The 21,367-nt window shown below is 33.0% G+C and overlaps 3 protein-coding genes across 9 annotated transcripts in view; 2 read left to right on the forward strand and 1 right to left on the reverse strand.

Moving 5' to 3' along the window:
• Positions 1-1,356: 1,356 nt before the first annotated feature.
• LOC125065272 (probable RNA helicase armi) lies at positions 1,357-7,771 on the forward strand. 4 transcript variants are annotated; one of them, XM_047672810.1, is made up of 7 exons: positions 1,357-1,426; positions 1,855-1,922; positions 2,002-2,435; positions 3,149-3,552; positions 3,694-3,846; positions 4,200-6,455; positions 7,404-7,771. In XM_047672810.1, exons 3-7 carry the CDS (start codon positions 2,243-2,245, stop codon positions 7,755-7,757), a joined length of 3,360 nt encoding a protein of 1,119 aa, XP_047528766.1. In that variant the 5' UTR covers positions 1,357-1,426; positions 1,855-1,922; positions 2,002-2,242; the 3' UTR covers positions 7,758-7,771. The 4 variants fall into 4 exon arrangements, with proteins under 4 accessions (XP_047528766.1, XP_047528774.1, XP_047528758.1 ...); XM_047672818.1 differs by lacking the exon at positions 1,357-1,426 and adding an exon at positions 1,438-1,669 and having other exon boundaries at positions 1,823-1,922; XM_047672802.1 differs by lacking the exon at positions 1,357-1,426 and adding an exon at positions 1,438-1,669.
• A 2,094-nt stretch (positions 7,772-9,865) lies between these two features.
• LOC125065102 (protein hook) lies at positions 9,866-19,634 on the forward strand. Its single transcript, XM_047672532.1, has 14 exons — positions 9,866-10,061; positions 10,353-10,505; positions 11,650-11,766; positions 12,214-12,308; positions 13,455-13,580; positions 13,867-14,151; positions 14,243-14,380; positions 14,558-14,671; positions 15,026-15,206; positions 15,368-15,498; positions 15,590-15,734; positions 15,851-16,024; positions 16,465-16,573; positions 16,710-19,634. Exons 1-14 carry the CDS (start codon positions 9,974-9,976, stop codon positions 16,930-16,932), a joined length of 2,079 nt encoding a protein of 692 aa, XP_047528488.1. The 5' UTR covers positions 9,866-9,973; the 3' UTR covers positions 16,933-19,634.
• A 315-nt stretch (positions 19,635-19,949) lies between these two features.
• LOC125074931 (cytosolic carboxypeptidase 1-like) overlaps positions 19,950-21,367 on the reverse strand; it is a 55,868-nt gene continuing 54,450 nt past the window's right edge. For 3 of the 4 annotated variants that reach the window (XM_047686535.1, XM_047686707.1, XM_047686446.1), the window contains exon 24: positions 19,950-20,217. In XM_047686535.1, the coding sequence (XP_047542491.1) occupies positions 20,136-20,217 (82 nt within the window). In that variant the 3' untranslated portion in view covers positions 19,950-20,135. The remainder of the gene's footprint in view (positions 20,218-21,367) is intronic. The other variant, XM_047686619.1, reaches the window with a different exon arrangement.

Genomic DNA, 21,367 nt, shown 5'->3' on the forward strand with positions numbered 1-21,367 from the left:
GAATCAGTGGATACTATATCAATTATGTCATATTTGTTCCCTGCAAGAAAGGGCAAGTCAGGGGTATTCATAGCAGTGAAACTTCTACAGCTGTTCCAACAAACACAAATAAAAACATTCTCGTGCATATGCAGGGCCGTGTTAACTCAGGGTGCAGGGATGGAAAAATCCAGGACGCCGTGTCTTATAGAGTCGCTCCAGTAGGTCTCTTAAAAATCTGTTTTGGAGAGCATAGAACGGGTGACTGCTTGCACCCGTGCGCTTATTGTGCTTTAGACAGGGTTGTGCATATTATTATTGAAGTCTGTTTATAGGGAGGGCTAAATTTTCTATCCGGGGACTCGAAGTGCTTTTTGAAACTCTAGTGACTGTCCAGGGTGTAGCTTGATTATTTCATATACTTGGCCATCTGGATGCTTGAGTTATCAGCGCGGACGTGCCGGTAGGCGATTCCACACTCCATACTCCTAGGTTGCTTGTAAAACCATAGTGACTCGGTTTTATGAGACCGACATATATAAATAGGTCATCCGCATATATATTAATTGTTATGATTGTGACATCTGCGTACTGCATAGGTACTGCGAGTGGTTGAGGGTGGTTGGGCGTAAACTAATCTAATGGCCTCGGCTTTTGGAAGAAAAGCGTCTCTCGAAAGTTACAGGCACTCTGTGTGTGGTATAGGTTTTGATTTTTGACATCGTATTTGAATGTAATATTAATACGGCGGTCTAGTTTGTGATGCTGAACAATAGTAATGTAATAAGTCTACTGCTTAACAGGCCTTGACAGCATATGAATCGGCACCACTGGACCCAAAACATCGCAGATTTTCGCTTATTTATCACCTATCGAAGTACTTTTGGATATAATATGTACTGAGCAAAAAGCTTTATCTAAGTAGCTTGTAGGACCCATACAGTTAAATATTACTGGGACTTTTGTTAACGCATCGATGCAACGATCACATAAATATGATTTTTCGGATTTTTATCCTATTGTCTGTTTATCTGTTCGTTTGTTTCCGCTAATCTCTATTATGGTTACCTTGGGGTAACATATAGCGTTGTTTTATTAAAATCGGGATATTATGGAGCTAGGACTGATGAAGTTAAAATCGTTTGAAAGTGTTCCAGAGATTTTACATGATGTAACATCTCTGGAACCTCCTTTAAATTTAATTTAATTGAAATTAAAGTTGAATTTAATTTGATAACAATAAACATTATGCATAGAAGCCGCCAACGCAATTAAAGTAAATTTTTAATCAATGAAAACAAAATCGAAAATCGATACTACAAATTAAATAGAACAGATAATCAAAGTTTTACGTTGCCGCAATCACTAGTTTCATCTGTCAAATTTGAATAACGAGAGTGAAAAATTGTTTAATTGTTACTGTTTTGAAAACAGGATTTCCTCGAAGGTACTAAAAAATACACTGATAGAAATATTGTACTACAAAAAATCTAGACAGATTCAGAACAGTGTTTGTGGATTAATTCAATCTTTCTAAGGGTTAGGTTTAACAATACAAACATAAGCCGATTGTCAGTGATTTTTCTATGAAATATGAATCCAGATATTGATACAAAGTTAATGTCTAGTAGGTACTGGTAGTGGTACTTTTGTGGACTGCCGATTAGAGTATTTGGATGTTTCAGATTCGGTATATATATTGATTTGTATTTTGTTAATTCGAATCGTTGTGCTATCTTTTATGAGGTTTCTTCAAAAACTGTTACTATTTTATCGTTGCTTAGAATGTTAACCATTTATTTTTGGTGAAAACTAAATACTTAAATAACTAATACGATTTTAGAAAAACATTAACAATCAAATTTCATTATACAGCTGGTATGTCATCATCCAGTAATATATCTCAATCTGGATATTCACCATCAGAACCAGAAACGCCACAGGTCTCACTTTTTGAAATATTAATAAAACTTTGATAAAAAGAAAAATACACAATGTTATTAAAAAAATTATAATTTTCAGAGTACACCACAGTCTCGAATACAAAGTTTTGATCAATCTTTAAGTCATGGAGATCACGGACACAGTTTTGAACAATCGTTAAAAAGTGCTCATAAAGAACTACACCAAAAAAGAATACAAGCTCTACGCAAAGAACTGGACTATTTGAAATCCACAGAATGGAAATTTGATTATGACAAGGGTTTTGTTCAATAAACATTATATATTAGCTTAGTAATAATATTCTCATTTCATTACTAAAATGCTTTCATATATTAAAGACTTATTCAATTATCTAATAAGTAATAATGATGTCAGTGAAACTGATCAGGATAAAGAAAATTTCTTAGCCCATGAACTATTAGAATTAGATATTCAAGCTCAAAAAGAAGCAACGGTGTCAACAAATATAGAGAGAGACACACCTAGTGATGCTGTTTGTTTTAAAAAGACAGGTAAATATTTACAATAAAGAGATAATTTTGTTAGGATTTATATGATGTTCATTTTATTTTTGAAGCAAGATGACCCTGTGTTAAGAACATGTGCATCTCAACTGACTATTGTTTGTTCAAACCCAGGTAAGCAACCTTGAATTTTGGAGTGCTAAATTTTTATGTAAATAATTCTTCTGGTGCTCCGTGTTTATGGAAAACATTTGGAAGAAAGTTGGATGAAGGATGTGACTAAATTTATGAAATTCTGTGTATTCAATCTGCATTGGAGCAGCATGGTGAAGTCTCCTCCTTAAAGGGAGAGGAAGCCTTAGAACAGTAGTGAAAATTTTTATTTATAGGATAGTTTTGAATGACAAAGCTTAACAAATAATAAGAAGAATAACTCAGTAACTATTTCTCTACTGATCACGTCAAATAAGATCAGATACAGTGCTTATTTTTACACATAGGCTAATTATCAACTTTATTATTGCTATTAATTTGTTAAATTTTGTTTTTATTTTAAATATTTTTTAATTTAAAAATTTTGTGTTTTTGTTTAATAGAAATTTAAAACTATAAAAAGGATGTTTTTTTTAGGATTAAATTAAAACCCTATATTGTTGTAACAGGATTAATGCCAAGCATATTCTTGATAATTGATTTTTATTTGTTTTTTATATTGGTATTTTAGTTTATTAAGATTTATATACATATTTTAATTGTTTCAGGCCTAATAACATACTGTGAGAATAATATTGTTCTGATAGATGGAACAATTTATTATGATACATCTGACTGTACTTTAAAATTCAATATAAATGACAAAATCCTGTACTTAGGTTATAAGGATAGCAATGATAGTATTGTCATTGTGAGAATTTTAGCAAACCTAGGATTATCTTGGGGAGATGTCGAAGAAGCAGAAGAAAATAAATTTAAAGTTGTTGAGCATGTGTTAATTGGCCATGTTGCAAGAAGGCAGGATAGATTTATTTATATTAGTGAAAGTGATTTAAAATTCAACCTAGATGATGTTGAAGGAACCTTTGTACCTATAGAAGGAGATTGGTTGGAAATTATGTGTACTGTGCAAGAAGACTCTATAAGACCATTTAATATTTCCACTGAACAAGTATGTTTTTGGTGGCTAATTACCACCAGTAATTCCATTTTCTTTTCTCTGAGTATCTTTGAGACTTGGTCTAAGCCTGGTTTTAATATCCTGGTATTAATTTAGATAAATTGATATGTTAAACTATCCTTTATATTTTAGGTTTTGAAAGTGACTGCTTTTAATGCTATTCGAACCAAAATCAAAACTGGAATTGTTACTGAATGGTCAGGCACTTCAGGAATATGTGACAAACAGATTTATATTGACAACAGGACTCTTTTGAGTGGTATTCAACCAGTTCTTGGATCTAGGGTATTTAATTGTTTCCTATATTTTTTTATAAGACATTTTTTTGTATTGTCATAAGTTAATATAATTGAACCTTATTATGGCATTTAAATAAATATTGGTCTTAGGAAGTGTCTAAATAGGAATTCAATCATTAGCCTTTGTCCGGTAGTTTTTTTTTGACAGATTGATGTTTGATAATTAGTTAAAATTGAGAGTATAATAAAACAAACATTAATGTTAAATAAAAATGATTTCTACAGTACTTAGTACAATGTTAGGATGTAATATTTATTGCGAAATTTGGAGTACTATTTGTAGCAAATGAAAAAAATAATCTATGTAACATTTAAAAATTCAAAAGGCATTTATTCTAGGTTTTAGTAGAAGCAATAGAAAGTAATCAAGGTTCATGCACATGGAGAGCTATAAAGTTGATGGTTGTTAATAACGGGTCTACTAAAGGGCCACAGAATATAATACTAAATGAAGAGCAAATCAGTCTTGACTTGGAAGAAGAAAAGAGTATAGAGATGACACATCCTGTAAAATTTGAACAAATAAGTTTTCAACAAATGCATAAAATAATGCTAAATATTACAAATAGAAGTAATCAATTGTATGTTATTAACAAATGGATCATATTAAGCAAAAAACGAAATTCACAAATACAAGTTAAACCATTTATAAATCAACCAATAAAGTTGGACCCAGGACAGACACGTAGTTTCACCATTACATGTATTCCAAAATTTTTTGGGCAATCTAAAGAGAGTTTAGTGTTTCTCTTCAAAGGATTTCAATTGAAACGAATTATTGAGATAAATGTTGTTGAAAACAAACAAAATCTAAATGAAGACGTTAGTGACAATTATAACCAAAAAAAAGAATTACATAAAGTTGAAGAAATGAAGAAGATAAGAGACAATGTTGAACCATGTATTGCTGGAATTAAACCATGTAAATTACCATCATTTGTTGATGTCAGGATTGGAAATTATCCTATCCCAGATAAAATATGGACTGTTCTCTTGGGAGACTCTGAGAAAACAATTTTCTCCACTGATTTCAATAAATTATTAGCCAAAATTGAAATGAATTTTCCCTTTTTGTCACAAAATTTAACAATAAATAATTATATAGATAAATGGCATACCCTTTTATGGATGGATGAAGTTCAAGCTAATTTAAATATGAGAATTTATGATAACAGTAAAGCATTCTTAATACATTATGATGAGTATCTGGGCATTGAAATAACTGGGCTAAGCGAAAGAAGACCATCTTTGATTAAAGGAGATAGGGTTATTGTAAAAGATATTAGGAATGCTCATGCACCTCGATACGAAGGTTATATTCATAACATACGAGGGAATTTAGTTTTGATTAAATTTAATTCACAGTTTCATGACACTTACGATGGTGGGGATGTGTCAATAGAGTTCCATTTCAGTCGAACCACATATAGAAGATCACACCATGCCATTAATTTGGCCTTGTCTAATCTTGGTCCTGATATATTGTTTCCTTCTCGAATAAATATTAATTCACTCCAAATACCTGACGAGAATCTTGGCAAAATAAAATGGTTTAATCCAAAGTTGAACAGCATTCAAAAAAATGCTGTTATAAATATACTTAAAGGCGAATGTCGGCCAATGCCCTACGTTATATTCGGTCCACCAGGTACAGGAAAAACTGTTACCATTATAGAAACTATTCTACAAATATTGACTATGGTTCCAGAAAGTAGAATTTTGGTTGCCACGCCATCGAACAGTGCATCAAATTTAATAACAGAAAGATTAATACAGTATAAAGGTTCGTTTACTGGTTCCATTGCTAGAATGATCGCGAATTATTTAGTCGATTCTGACAGCGTACCCAATGCAATCAAACCTTATTGTACTCATTTTGATATATCTGCAGAAAATAGGGTGTCAAAATATAAAGATAATTATCAGAATATTCAAATATGTAGACATCGTGTTACTATCGGCACTTGTTATTGTCTTGGTATGTTCTTGCATTTAAAATTGCCTAAAGGCCACTTTACTCATATAATTATAGACGAAGCAGGTCAAGCTACGGAGCCTGAAATAATGTTGCCAATGAATTTTACTAATAAAGAAAATGGACAAATCATTCTGGCAGGTGATCCAATGCAATTAGGCCCTATTATTCTATCGAAATATTGCAAAGAAAATGGGATGGACGAATCTTTCTTATGTAGGCTACTCGATAGATTTCCTTACCTGAAGGATTATGATTCATTCCCAAACGGCTTTGATAACCGACTTGTAACAATGCTGAATGAGAACTACAGATCATTAAAGGAAATCATAAAATTGCCCAGTGATATGTTTTACGACGGAAAGCTTGTAGCAAGAATAGATGAAAGCATGCCATGGACATTAAAATTTATTCAAGCAACCTGTGAAATTTTCGAATCAGATGGTAGTACAGGTGGAATATTCGTGTATGGTATTAAGGGTGACAATGTAAGAGCAGCAGACAGCCCATCTTGGTATAATCCTCAAGAGGCAGCAATGGTAGCACTAACTACATGTAAACTATATAAAAGACACATAACGGCTGATGAAATTGGTATTATAACACCATATTTAGCACAGGTACATAAAACAATTTAAATTATTATATTATTTTACTAACTGTAAATGAACTTCGAGATTAGGCGTTTTTGAAAATATACCTAACATTTTTAAATACAATTGTAACTGCACGAAAGTCAATTCCTAATTAATAAAGAAAGTCGAAACATTGCTAACGGGCAGTGGCGGACTAATAGGGGGGCGGCAGGGGCGGCTTGTGCTGGGTCTCCAATCTTGGCGGATGGATTTGGGGGTCCATCCGCGTTCCCCTGATCAAATCCTAAACAAGACTATAAAAATGTGCTTAATACCTACATCATTTCATCAAGATCAAAACACTACCCTTTACAGCCATCTAGACTTTATACGCGGTACTAATATTCTTTTCAATTCCCAATTTTAGAACGCGTCCTATACGCTGGAGGAATCCCCGTTTTTGTAGCGGGTACTTCCCTAGGAATCCATGAATGAATGGGAGGCCTCAATCAGTTTTGCTGCCCCGAGGCTCTGACGGGCTTAGTTCGCCACTGCTAATGTTTATTACGGGGCGACATAGGCGTTAACGGCCACATACACATAGTTGCATCTTTTAGATCCTGTGGCTTCACACACTCCTTATATTTGCTTGATTCCATATATAGACATTCGGGCATAATTCGTATTCAAAGATTTTTGCGTCGCAACATAAAGCGAGTTTTTGCAGATTTTGCTTATCTTGTAGTTATAGTTACCTACTCGAGTTCCCACCTACCCAACACTTATTTACACTTGCTGATTGGCCGACAAAACGATGAGATTTAATATGCCAACACTCTTAATGGAGATGAGACCAATGGCATCGTGATATAAGATACACCAATCTCTAACTATCCCAGTCGTCGTCGTCGATGGACCAGTAGTAGAGATATTTAATATAATTAAAAAAAATGCATAATAAATACCATTTAATATATTATTTATTATTTGCAGGTGAAATATTTGCGGTTACTTTTCAACTCTATGGGCCTACCTATACCTAAAATAGGTACGGTTGAAGACTTTCAAGGGCAGGAGCGACCAATTATTCTTATATCAACCGTGAGATCTTCTGAATCACTGCTAGAGGAAGATTCAAAACAAGCATTAGGATTCGTGGGAAATCCAAAACGATTTAACGTCGCATTAACAAGAGCTCAAATATCAACACTCATTTTTTGCAACCCACATCTATTGTCCACGGATCCTTCATGGAAGAAAGTAATAGAAAATGCAGTTTCTACAGAGAAATACATGGGCTGTGATCTGCCCTTTGAGTTTGATATTACTGTGAATAATACATATTAATTTTTCCTTGTAAATGAGTTTTTATTTCTCAGTGTCTTTATTATATATTCGCTATTTCTATGTTGTTCTGTTAAAAAAAAAACACAATTTGCAAACGCATTTAAATGTCAATTTAAGATCGATACTTCCTCATATCTATACAATCACTATGGTTGTTTTTCACGTTTTTGAGTTAGCACATCACGCCAAGCTATATTACCTTGAGTGCACTTATTTTCCTATAGCGTGCGCGATCTGCTTCAATTTGACCAGAACATATCAATATCAAAATATTCTTTATTCAAATAGGCTCTTAAAAGCATAAATTTGAATCGTCATGTTACTCATGTTACATTGTTGAATTAAATTTAAAGCTACCACTGGTTAAGAAGGTAGATTCTACCGAGAAGAACCGGCAAGAAACTAAATAGTTACCCTTTTCCACCATTATAATTACAGATGTCAGTAAACAACAACAATTTTTTTTATATTTCCTGTCTAGAAGTCAATAAATACTAAGCCTACGCTTTTTATCATTAATTTATTATCTTTTATTGAGTAATATGCCTTATTTATCAATGTTTTTTTTTAATATAAGCTTTAAATTTTTTGATAGGCCAAACCAAGTTAAAAATACCCGTGGAATATATATAGAAACGAATACCGTGCCTCAGGAAGGATGTATTAACTTTGTGGAGTCGGAAATTAGGTGTTGTTAGTTTACCTTTCCTTCTCGTGTCCATACAATGGTTTTCACCGTTTCTTTCGAAAAGACCTATATTATTGTGATTATAAATAATATTGTTGTAAACATATTCTGAAGGACCTGTAAATATAAACACTCTATTAAAACATCCCGAAAGGAGTCTCGAGCTCCAATGTTATAAATAGACCTAACAGCTCGTTTTTTCGGCACGAATATTGTTTTCTATCCCCAATTTAACCCAAAGCAAAATGCCGTAACATATGCTATGCTATGCATGCTAAATTAACTATAGTATACTAATCAATCAGTATCAATATTAGTTAGTTGTCTAACTTTTCTAACTGCGTATGCTGTGGAACTGAGTCGGGGACTGAAGTTTTGAATCTAAAGTGATTCCTAAAGATATTGAAGAGTCGATTAAATTTTGATCATTATTGTTCCAAGCTAACTTGAAATTTTGTTTTCTTATAATAGGTAATGCATTCTTTACATAGACATGATTAGGTTGTTTCCTGTCAACTTTAAAAGCAATGAGGTATTATCAGCAAATAATATTATATCACAAATACTAAAGGTATTTGTGATATAATAACATAAAAGGAAGATCATTTAAGTACAACATAAATAGTATAGGACCCAAAATTGATCCTTATGGAACGCCTATTCCTACAGATACAGAAGACTATTACATTAATAGAAACCTGTTGAATTCGTTGATTCAAGTATGAAGCAATGAGATCAAGAGCTTTACCACTAACACCGTAATGTTTTAGCTTGTACAAAAGCGACTTGTCTTATTGTATTTGTTTAAAAAATATATTAATATTTATTTTAAAATGATTTACTAAGTTATTTAACTATAATATATTAACGTTAATTGAAATGAAAAAAATGGCTTTTATTTAAGTGGATTCAAAGGAGAAAGTAAGCCTGATTCAGTATCAGTATCAATATGCCATTGGCCTTGGTGGTGACTGCCTAGTAAAAATATTTCATTTTCCATTTACACCATTTGGCGATTATATTATCAAAGTATGCTTTATACTTTAAATGTATTTACTATTTTCTGATCCTGACTATTATAAATTGAATTTCAATCATTGAAATACATTTAGTTGCTCTACGTCCAGCACACACAAGACGTTTTACGTTTCACGCACTTTCCAACTGCAATTCTGCATCCTTATTATACCGATGAGATATTTTTATTCCTAAATATATTTAATAATATACATTTTTGTTAAAATTAATTTAAATTGCATTACACAATTTAATTTACACAAAATAATAAATAATTCAAAATTTATAAAATGACCATAGACAAAAGCAATGTCAATTTGGCAAAGAAAGGAATACTCTAATCTCTAAATAAATAAGGAAACGTCACTTTACGGCTCACCGTATTTATTAATTTTTGTATATTTTGTTTTTTTTTTAAAGTCTAAGTTAAAAGTTGGTATAATGCTTTTAAAAAAGTATAAATTATAATATCTTGCAATAATAACTTCTATGTCTAATAACTTTTCCAAGAATGGAATCAAATAGTGTTGTTCTATGTGACAATCTTATTAAATGGTTGCAGACCTTAAATCTTACTGCGAAACATGGAACACCTTCAGGTATTATCATTTTAGAATGATGTGTGGGAAGAAATACTATTTACTATAACATCATATAATTCATCCAGTACATAATGTACATTTATTATTGGTTGATAAATATATCTAATAATAGGGTTTATTGTAGTATTAAAAGAACCTCGGTATAAACTATAACTATATAGTATAATGCAATATGACATTTAGAATAGATGCTTTAAAATATTCTGTTTATAGAACAATTGATCTCACCCGTAACTGTACCCATATCATATAAGACAAGGCAATAGCAGACATTGATATTATTCACAGAACTATCAGATGGTGTAGCAATAGCTGAGGCACTTACCCAAATTGCACCTGAATATTTCTCAATAAGTTGGAATTCTAAAATTAAAACAGAAGTAGGCCATAACTGGCGACTGAAGGTCAGCAATTTGAAAAAAATATTAGAAGGTGTTGTTGGTAAGTTTGTTGTGTCATTTCATATTTAAATAAATAAATAAAATTGTAATTATAATTTATTTATCTTGCATTGCTAATAATATTAAATGAATGAGTGCATTCAAAGAAACTTAAACTCGAGGAATTCACAAAAGCCACCATTTTATTTGAAAGTTACTAATTGGGAATTTCATTCCTGATAAGCTAGATTTAGTGATCTTGAGCTAATAAAAATCTTAATAAATACTGAATTCCTTTGCCAATAATCTTTCATTTCTTTAAATAAATTCTTACTTTATGCGTTATTCTCTATTAATTGACATATTAAGATTTTTAAATCTAAAAATACATAATTCAAATAATATATGCTTTTACTAATAGCATATATTTATTATATGTTTTAAACCTTTCCTTGCTTTTTATTTTCTTTTATACTGTAGTATAATATTAAATTTTTATTTAATGTTGTTAATATACCTCCTGAAAAAAAAGAAATCATCAACATTTTAAATGATTTGGTTGCTTGGATATTATATAAAGCTATATTTTTTTTAATAATAAAAGAAATGATTTATGATAACTCAAGTAAATTTAAACAGTCATAATGACAAATATTTTTGATTATTTAATGTATAAAACATATAATTTTTATCTATTTTAAGTTACGTAAGTAAATATAATACCATAACTTTTACTTCTATCAGTTTTATTTTTAAAAAATAAATGAAAAAAGTTTAGTTAATGAAAGGTTTTATTTTGTAAAATAAAAAAAATGGCCAATTAATATCACTTCTCTATTTCATTTTTTATTGTTTTGTTTTTTCTTATATTAGGTCTTTCAGAATAATCAGTTTTATTCATGTTTCTTTATGCAAACATAAAAAATATATATAACATAAGTGATACAATTCATGATGGTTCTACTTTCAAAATTTAGAACTTCATGTTTGAAAATTAATTAGTCATTTAGCACACTGATGTATTCGCATACGGAAATAAAATAATATGTCGTTATTTCTTATATAATTTGTGTAATCTTAGTACATAATATTGCCTGAATAACTACTGCAAAATCATCAGTGTGAAAGTACTATGGTTTAGTATTTGTGGTTTACAAATATTTTTTTACTTTTTGACACTGTTAATGAGATTCATTTATTTTCAGATTACCATCAAGATATTTTGAATTTGAGTTTACAGGAATTTTCTAGACCAGATGTTGTCAATATTGCTGAACATGCAGACCCATCAGACTTGGGCAGGCTACTGCAATTGGTACTTAGTAAGTCTTTATTTTTATTTCTTTTGTAATATACCAATAAATTTACACGTATAGAGCCGAAATGGTCCAGTGGAAAAACACTCAGTTCTTAACCAAAGTTAACGGGTTTAAGCTCTGAAGGTTGGTGGCGCATTGGTTTTATACGGAATTGTTAATATTTCTTACGGCTTCAATGTCTGTGGAAGATGGTAACCGCTTACCAAACACTTCTTAGTATTTTATAGAAAAAAATATTCGAAAAAAAGAACAATTCAAATTCATCAAAATGATTAAAACAACTACTCACATCTACTAGCGGGCTCGTAACATCTAGTGTAATATATCCAAGTCAATTATTTTAACACATAATAATATACTTTATGTTATCGTAAAAATATAAAAAAATAATACTTTTAATGATACATTACATATTGGTACAAATAACAAGACATTAATTGTTTCGTACAGGCTGTGCAGTCAACTGTATTAAAAAAGAGGAATACATCACGCGAATTATGGATTTGGAGTTATCGTGCCAGCGTTCGATAATGCAAGCGATACAGGTGAGAGTGAAACGTGAACAATCACTTAGACATCTTAACGTATAAATATAATTACATTGAATGAATTGAAATTGTAAACAGGGCAGAGAATGACCGTAATATTTATTGCAATAATAAATTAGCACATATTATTTCTCAACGGCACTTTCGATGATGTATGCTCGTTACTCGAAAAGAAATAAGAACGGTTTAGTTACGCACACTTTAATGTCCTTGGATCACGAATTGTACAACTCTGCTGTCTGCATGTAATGTTATGTAGTTAGTTTACGTTTGGGTTTTGTTATTGCTGCACGGTCGGACAAGAATTTAATATTTTTTACCGCGAAAAATTTGCCTTATATTATCATTCGTTCGAAAGCCTTGTGTTTTACATTAGTATGAACGTGTTTTAGTTATTGTGCGGTTTACGAATAGATGTGTGTAAGTCTTTTTGGTGGTTAAAGTGAAAAGCAAAGTTTTGATTCGGATCCAATATTACCTTATGTCTAGACTGTATAAGTTAAGTAATTTACACTTCGCGTATTCTATTGGTGAGTTGGGACGAGATCTTGGAATTATTATAACAAAACAAATAATACATAGAACCGAGGTGACCCAGTGGTTAGAACGCCTCCATCTTATCCGAAGATTGCTGGTTTAAAACCGGACAAGCACTACTGAATTTTCATTGTGAGAAAATTAGCATATGTAGTAATTTACAAAATGTGTGTCCAATCCGCATCGGAGCAGCATGGTGAAATAAGCTCCTAACTTTCTCCCCGAACGGAGAGGATGCCTGAGCTCAGTAGTGGCTGGGACCTTACAGGCTGTTACTATTTGTACATCAATCAAAATATTTATTAATAAATCAATTAATAATATACTATGCATTTATTTCATTATTACAATGACATAAAAAAACGACGATTCCTCTTCTTGCTGTCTTCTTCTTCCGAATGTCAAATCAATGATGAAAGAAAGAAATAAATGTCTGTTTGAATAAACTTACGTTGTACATTTTTTTTTTAAATAAATATAGTTAAAAATAATAATATAATGTAAACATAAAATAGTAGAATTAAAATAAAATCTTACATGACACTGCCTTGTATAATTAATTAAACATTAACAATTTACAATAATGTCGGTGTTGTTTATAAATAGGAATTGGAGACCATAACTCTGGGCACAAATCGTGGTAGTATACATTCAGAGACGACGACCGGCGACCAGACAGATGTTGACATGAGAGAGGTGCTCGCGCAAAGATGTCACGAGCTCGACACACAGGTATGCAACCGAAAACGTTTTCATAACATTCCGTAATCGGTGATAACGTAAATGGTCTTATCTATGTGATGTTCTAACAAAACTAATTTTGTAAATATATTTTCGAAATGTATTCTCATACTCTTACTTACTATTTGGGTACTATTTTATATAAATATATTTTGAAAATAAAGCTATTTTTCGAGTAACATGTTCGGAAGATAAAAACGATTATTACAGCACCACCATAAAGGCTTAAATGTCATCCAACGCAATGTTAAACTCGAGAAATGTACATGTTTTCCAGGTGAAAATTCTTCGCGAGGAGAAAATGACGCTGCTGAGCGAGGTGAGCCGGCTGACGGCGGCGCGCGAGGCGGAGGGCGGCGCGGGCGGCGAGCTGGACGAGGCCGGCGCGTCGCTGGGCCCCGCGCACGCCGGCACGCTGCGCTACAGCAACATGCGCGCGCAGCTCGACGCGCTCAAGGACGAGCTGGACAAGGTGGAGCTGCAGCGCGACGACCAGCGCGCGCGCGCCGACGCGCTCGAGCGGGACCTCGCGCTCACCAAGCTGAGGAACGAGGAGTTGCAGGTGCGGGCGGACTACGAGCTCTACGAATGGCGATTACCCGTTTTAAAAATTATCTCAAGGTGGAGTACTGTAATGGTGCGTGTCGTTATAGATGGCGGCCTCGGAGAATGTGGCTCTGAAGGATGAAGTGGATGCTTTGAGAGAGACGGCCGCCAAAGCGGCCGCCCTGGAGGCCACCGTCGCGTCTTATAAGAAGAGGATGGAAGAACATGTCGATCTAAGAAGACAGGTATGTATACAGACATAATTCGATTGTACGGATTACGATTATGTAAGTTAACTCGCGTTCATAATTTATTTAATTAGTGATTGTACAACTACAGCAATTAAGTCTATAATAGAACTAAAAGCAATTACAATAAATTATATCTTGTTAGAAACGTTACTAGATATACAATGTTTGCAGGTGAAGCTGTTGGAGCGCGCGAACACGGAGCACGTGCAGCGCGCCATCGAGCACGAGCAGGCCGCCACGCGCGCGCAGACGCTGCGCTCGCAACTCGACATCTACAAGAAACAGGTACCAGCGAGGGCGTCGCCTCAGACTTGTGACTTGGTACCACCAAGTTCTACCGCCTAAATGAGATAATTATTTATACCTGTTGTTGTTGTGTTCCGGCTTAAAGGGTGAGTGAGCCAGTGTAAATATCGGCACATGGGATATGACATCTTATCTCCCACGTTTGGTGGTGCATTGACATTGTGAGAAATGTTTAGAATATTTCTTACAGCGCTAATTTCTATTGGTAGCGGTGACCACTTACCATTAGGTTACCTTTTTGATCGTCCACCTACTTACCTATATATATATTTAAAATAGACACATCAGTATTCTGGCAATGAGAAGCCCTAACCGCCTAACAATCGCTCGCAGGTGACAGACCTGAACGAGAAACTGGACGCGGAGATAACGAAAGCGGATAAGCTGGAGATCGAGAACAAGAAGATGAGCAGTCGCGCGGCGTCGCTGCAGCGCGAGCGGGACGCGCTGCTGCACGAGCGGGACACGCTGCGGGAGACCGTCGACGAGCTGCGCTGCTCCACCATCACCGCCGGTACCACCGCAGCTTATATACCATGTTTTTATTCCTACGCAGTACTAGATTTTTCTATGTTTCTGTAATTTATCATATTTCGTAAATCGAATTCGATTTGACGTCTGTAGTCGTATCGCGTTATTGAATAGAAAAGCCGTATACGATCGCTTAAATGCCAGGTGCGAGTGAAGATAACGTTTCGCGAGAGCTGATACCGAACGACTTGAAGGAACGACTCATACGACTGGAGCATGAAAATAAATTGTTACGGCAGAATCAAGGTGCCCAGGCCGACGAAGCGTCCGTGCAGGTAAATATACTGACTATCGAATGTACTATGTGATGTGACTATGTGAGTATCGAAACGTGTCCGTACTGTAACGTGGATGCTCCCCCCTCAGGCCCTGCTGGAGGACTACGCGGCGCGGCTGGAGAAGCAGCGCGCACTCAACCGCGAGGCCACCGCGCGCATCATGCAGCTCGAGGCCTCGCTGGAGGCGCCGCACCCGCGCCTCGCCTCCGCGCTCGAGGACAGCCAGAGGAAGTGTACGACTTGACCATTGTTATAGCAACTTGTGAACAAAAACTGACAGATATTTCATTCAAAACGCTTCCTTATAGAGATTCAAGTGTCGCTTTGTTTATATTGAGTGTTCTTTCAGCGCTTCAAGTGGAAGAGTTACAGGCGACGTTGGCGGAAGAGAGACGACGTGCGAGCAAATTGCAGGAGGCGCTCTCCGCTCGAGAGGCCGAGCTGTTGGCGACCGAGGATAAGTACAAGAAATGCGTCGAGAAGGCGAAGGAAGTGATCAAGACTCTCGACCCTAGGACGACAGGTGCGTTGGAGTTCGGTTAAAAAGACTATTTTAAATGATAAAAAGATTATTTAGTTACAATGTAATTAAAATCCTATTTCATATTTGATGACGTAAACGAAGACGTGATTGAACAAATTAATTGTGAATTATTTTATTATAGACTGGGTTATTAATACTTTATGTTGTATATTACTAACCTGAATAACTAAATTACATTAAGATATTTTAATTAAATTCTAAATTTGTGCTAAAAGAGGGCATAGCATACTTTATGCAAGTTATTCTTTTATCTTTTCATCTGTATTGTGCTGTATGATGTTTAAACATTTTGGAAATGTGGTTGTTGTGATTTAAATATTATAGAAAATATTAGTTTTTTCGGTAATTTTTTTATATGATCTTTTTTTCTCTAATGACATGACATGACAAAATAATAGCAAGTGTTATAACTTATACAGGCCAACAGTCTCTATCCGACGTCACGCTGGGCTACTCGCGTGGTCCAGGAAACGCGAGCGCTAACGCGTCACGCGGAGAGCCCGTGGCTACCAATAATAATAGACACGAGTAAGTACTTTAAAAAAATAGTTTTTATTTGACCCTCTATTGGTAGACAGTTAAATTCCTGCTTCCTGAACTAGGGTTTTTTAATTTAACAGCCACACTTCGCATGATGTGCCAGTAACGTATTATTATTCCACAGGTGGAGCGGCAGCGGCAGCGGCAGCGGGAGCGAGGAGAGCGGCCGCTGCGCCAACGAGCAGCGCCTGCTGGCGTCGGCGTGGTACCAGCTGGGCGCGCGCTGCCACCGCGAGGCCGTGGAGTCGCGGTTCGCGCTGCTGTCGGCGGGACACTCGTTCCTGGCCCGCCAGCGCCGCCAGCCGCCGCGAGCGCGCCCGCCCGCCGCGTCCGCGCCCGCGCAGTGACCGCGACCCGCGCCCTAGCGTCGTCAGCTCGCAGGGCTGTGTCGTTAGACCGACGGCGGGACCGCTAGTGATACTTCTCTGTGAGATGTGATTTGAACCCACTTCGGTGACTTCTTTAATAAAGAAGTCTGTTTATTCTACCCATATTCCGCCATTATTGATTTTAAATATTTTGTTCAGTACATCATTTGCATCACACTATTGTGTAAACAGGTTGAATAAAAAGAACGGAAAGATGTTAAATAATATAAATTTATTTTAATTTACCGCTGTTTTGTCAATTATCTGCATTTTTATAAAGATAAATAAGTCTTTTCGACTGGTAAACTTTGACTAACCGTCATTAGAAAAAGCAGAAAAATAATAATAACTTATCCGGGAATGGATGACTTTCAAATATGCAGAGTGAGTTTTCTTAAGAAAACATCATTGTGGGCAGCAAACATCGTTGTATAAAACTAAAACCTTATTAAAATAATTTTTGAAATATCTAATATATGCATTATTCCATGCCTTTTATACACTGTTTATATCTTAGTGGAATTGTTAGGGAGATTGTAATTTTTGTTATTCGAGTATTATTTTATCCATTTATAACATAGTATGAGTCCACTCTTTAGAACTATTCATCCTGACTGAAAGTTGACTCGTCAATAGGACAGCCAACTCTGTACTTCGCTATTGCTTTCCTATCTATGGTACATGAATTGCCGTCTCACCTACCTAGCTGTATCCTGCTCTACCCAGTATAAAATCACAATGATCCTTCAAGTCGTAACGATGGCCTGATAATGTCCTCTTGTATGAAATACATATAATTAGAACTAACACAATATTTGTATATAATTATATGCATAAAACATTGTTGTTAGAGAATACGGATTTTATATGAAAATTATAAATACTTATGATCGTCTACATATATGTACAGTTTATGTAAAGATAGAATTAGTACGATGTGTTCACGTAAATGTAATTAAGAAATAATTCAGACATGAGACCATCTTTTTTATTTAGACAGAACCAAATGTTTAATAGATGTTGATAATGTTTCCAATGTAATTCATATAATTTCATAATTGCCATGTTATTTGTCTCGATCTGACTCGGCCTTCTTTTTTTTTCGAATCACAGAGTATTTAATTCATACTTTAAACGATATATATTATATTATATAGTATTGAAGTGTAATAATACATTAAGTGTAAAATATGTTACGAACAAATCACCTTATTTTTAAAAAAATAGTAAAATTATTATTTTTGTCAGTAAAACATTTAAAAGGGTGTGTTTTACAAATGTGAGTTTTATATTTAAATGTATGTTTTAATATGGTGCAATAGAGAAGAGTGAAAGTTGAGTATGTTTGTAACACCAACAGACCCAAACAGTTGTATGGCTTCAAAACAATCCTGTTTATGTTGATTATGTCATGGAAGAGAATTTAGGTACTTTTTTATATAGGAAAAAAAATAATCATTAAAAACTATTCTAACAAAATATGTTATTATAATTTGCTCATTATAAAAGACCTTACCATGTACTAAGTAAAACTTAGTTTTATATTTTGTATTGTAATAATAGAAAACACGCATAAATTTTATTTCTTTCATAGTAGTTACTGCTGTGAAACAGTGTATCGAGGTCACTGTTATATTATTGCATCTCACTCCGAAAATAGTAAATGTACACATGTTTTCACAAGTATTTATTAAAATTAGTATTTTGTATTGTATTTAAATGCAAACATTTAATTTCGTTTCTTTCATACTAAAAAGAAAATTATTATTAGCATAGACATGACGCATTTTCCGGGGACTAGTTATTACATTTAGAGATTACAAAACGACAAATTTAACAAATATTGGTGCATTTGTATTATTTATTAAGAATTAAGTTAACTTTTCCTTAACAAAATGTTTTTTTTTTTACATATAGCTGAAGTTAATTTAGTGTCAACATTTTGACATATAAAATTTAACAAATAAACAAAATAGAAAATATTAGCTACTGTGTAGAGATATTATATTTTTGTTATATTCATAACGAATATATATAATAAATAATTATATATCGGTCCAAAAATACATTTTATTAATATTTCAAGTACTTTCAAAGCTATGTTTACACTGTTTTACTAATGACAAATAATATACATTATTAAATAAAATGGGTATAACCTTGCTCCTAAGTATTTACGTGCACATAAAACAAGGTGTACCTTAAATACGAGTACATTCAAAACGTATAGTGTTTATTTTCATTTCTAATCAAATTAAATCAAAATAAAATATTTACTTTTATATCGTCATATTACAGAACTGTATTAATTGTAGTTACCAGTTCGTAATGTAGATTCTACTGAGAAGAACCGGCAAGAAACTCTGTATTTAATCTGAACTACTATGAATTTATTAAAATAACTTTAATTTATATGAATACCAATAAAATGGTGTAAATATGGCTTTTATTGAGTTCAGCGAGTGTTTAGTATTTCATGTGATAATTTCATTATTAATAAGAAAGTTCGTAGTGACTACGATAATTTATGAAAATGTTTTTTTTTTTATTAATTATGAAGTGTTTTGGGGTCGATTATAGCACATGGTAATCAGTTTTATTAATACCAGATGTTTTTCTTTTGCAAGAAGTTATTTAATATTGTTTATATTCATTTATAATTTATTCATAGTTGAAATAAATTGTCACACTTTTTTTTTTGTTTTTTATTTCTCAAATACTTCTAATTACGGAATAAATTGGGATTATAGAATTAAATAAATAATTGTTTCGTAATTTATTTATTACTGAGATCACAAGACAATATATAAATTCACGAACAAAACCAAAATTTATAATTAAAATCACAGTCATATACAATTGATTTTCTTTCAAATAAAAATAATTTTGTAAATAAATTATTTATGGATTACAACGATTTATAATGTTATATATTTTTATAACTGAAATCATATATATTATATAAAAGTAATTATTTGAAGCTTTTAATATATTAACGTCACTCAAACGGGTTAAGACAAATATATATCACTTATTCCTTTTATATCAAAAAATAAAATAAAATTTATTTAAGTAAAGTACAAGAAAACTTCTAACTAGTGAGAATATTTTGTAAACATGGCTAGTATTGTAGATAAGATATAGTTTTTGGAGAGAACATTGCTTAAGACACTTATACATAGTTAGTCAAAATCTTCATCCGAGTCGGTTTTCAGCACGCTGTCAGAGCCTGATCCGGGCTCGCTGTCCACAGTTCTTTCACTGCTGCAGGCATCAAATAAAATATAAGTATTATAGTAGGAATAATATGTCTTACTAGTTAAAGGGTATTTGTCTATGGGATCATCTCAAAATCTTTGATTCGATTAATATCTTAGTTTTTTCGACAGTACGTCAAATGGATGTATATGTTCTATACCAGATTGCCTAGCAGTATTTTATATTCGTATAGTTTACTAAGAGATAAACACAACAGAAGACTTAATTGTGATAATATTACAATAAAGTATAGACGTATGAACTTGAAATCACTTAATATTCAAGGAGGTTTGAGAATATTCGGATTCAAATAAACTTTGAATCAAAACTTTGGTTGTTGGTAATAAAATAAAAGTAACTTTACAATATTGCAAATAAATGACAAAAGAACAAAAATATATATATATAGTGTATTAAACACTTTAAATTTTCTTTATTAAACAAGCTTAAAGCAATATAATTATTTTGGTGTTATTAACAATGTCGGCCGACAACTAGTATATATTATTTTCATGTAATCTAATGTGGAAAGGTTTCACGAGTCCGATTGACTATATTATTGTTGAATAATTGATGAAATTATTAAAACAAATCTCAAACTGTTTCAAATTTTTCATAAATGTATATACTAATTAATTATGACATAAGGTTACCCGCTACTATGTCGAGATCTTCATGAGTTCGATTCACTACCTAATATTGTTGAATAATTGATAAAAAAATTAAAATATATTTTATGTCAAGAAATTAAAAATTCATTAGCTCTTAAGTCTCAAGCTGTTTCAAATTTTTCATAACAGTTTTTTAACTTTATTATAATATACTTACATATAATTAGGTAAGGAATTTTAATAACAAAATAAAACGAACATATCCTCGACACTAGAACGCACTCACACACTCCTACAACACCCCTATGGACAAATACTTTATATTACTAGGTATATTGTATACGTCTGTGTTGAATTTGAATTATACATTTGAAACAGTTTCGTATAAAACGGAACGTAAAAAAATATATACAAACGAATGTGAAAAATAAACCGACATTAAGTCATCAGTTAGAGACACCGGATAAATTACCGATGGCGGGCTTAATACTGGCGCGTCTATCATTACTTATTCTACCGCTAAACATCAAAACATTGTATTTTGT

The sequence above is a fragment of the Vanessa atalanta genome, chromosome 1 (assembly GCF_905147765.1).
Source record: "Vanessa atalanta chromosome 1, ilVanAtal1.2, whole genome shotgun sequence".
NCBI lineage: Eukaryota > Metazoa > Arthropoda > Insecta > Lepidoptera > Nymphalidae > Vanessa > Vanessa atalanta.

Excerpts from the sequence above, each read along its gene's own strand:
- LOC125065272 (XM_047672810.1), top strand. The coding sequence starts at position 2,243 with ATGCTTTCATATATTAAAGACTTATTCAATTATCTAATAAGTAATAAT. Across the intron at positions 3,553-3,693 it reads TTAATATTTCCACTGAACAA|GTTTTGAAAGTGACTGCTTT; the intron begins GTATGTTTTTGG and ends TTTATATTTTAG. Across the intron at positions 3,847-4,199 it reads AACCAGTTCTTGGATCTAGG|GTTTTAGTAGAAGCAATAGA; the intron begins GTATTTAATTGT and ends CATTTATTCTAG.
- LOC125065102 (XM_047672532.1), top strand. The coding sequence starts at position 9,974 with ATGGAATCAAATAGTGTTGTTCTATGTGACAATCTTATTAAATGGTTG. Across the intron at positions 10,506-11,649 it reads AATATTAGAAGGTGTTGTTG|ATTACCATCAAGATATTTTG; the intron begins GTAAGTTTGTTG and ends ATTTATTTTCAG. Across the intron at positions 13,581-13,866 it reads GTCACGAGCTCGACACACAG|GTGAAAATTCTTCGCGAGGA; the intron begins GTATGCAACCGA and ends CATGTTTTCCAG.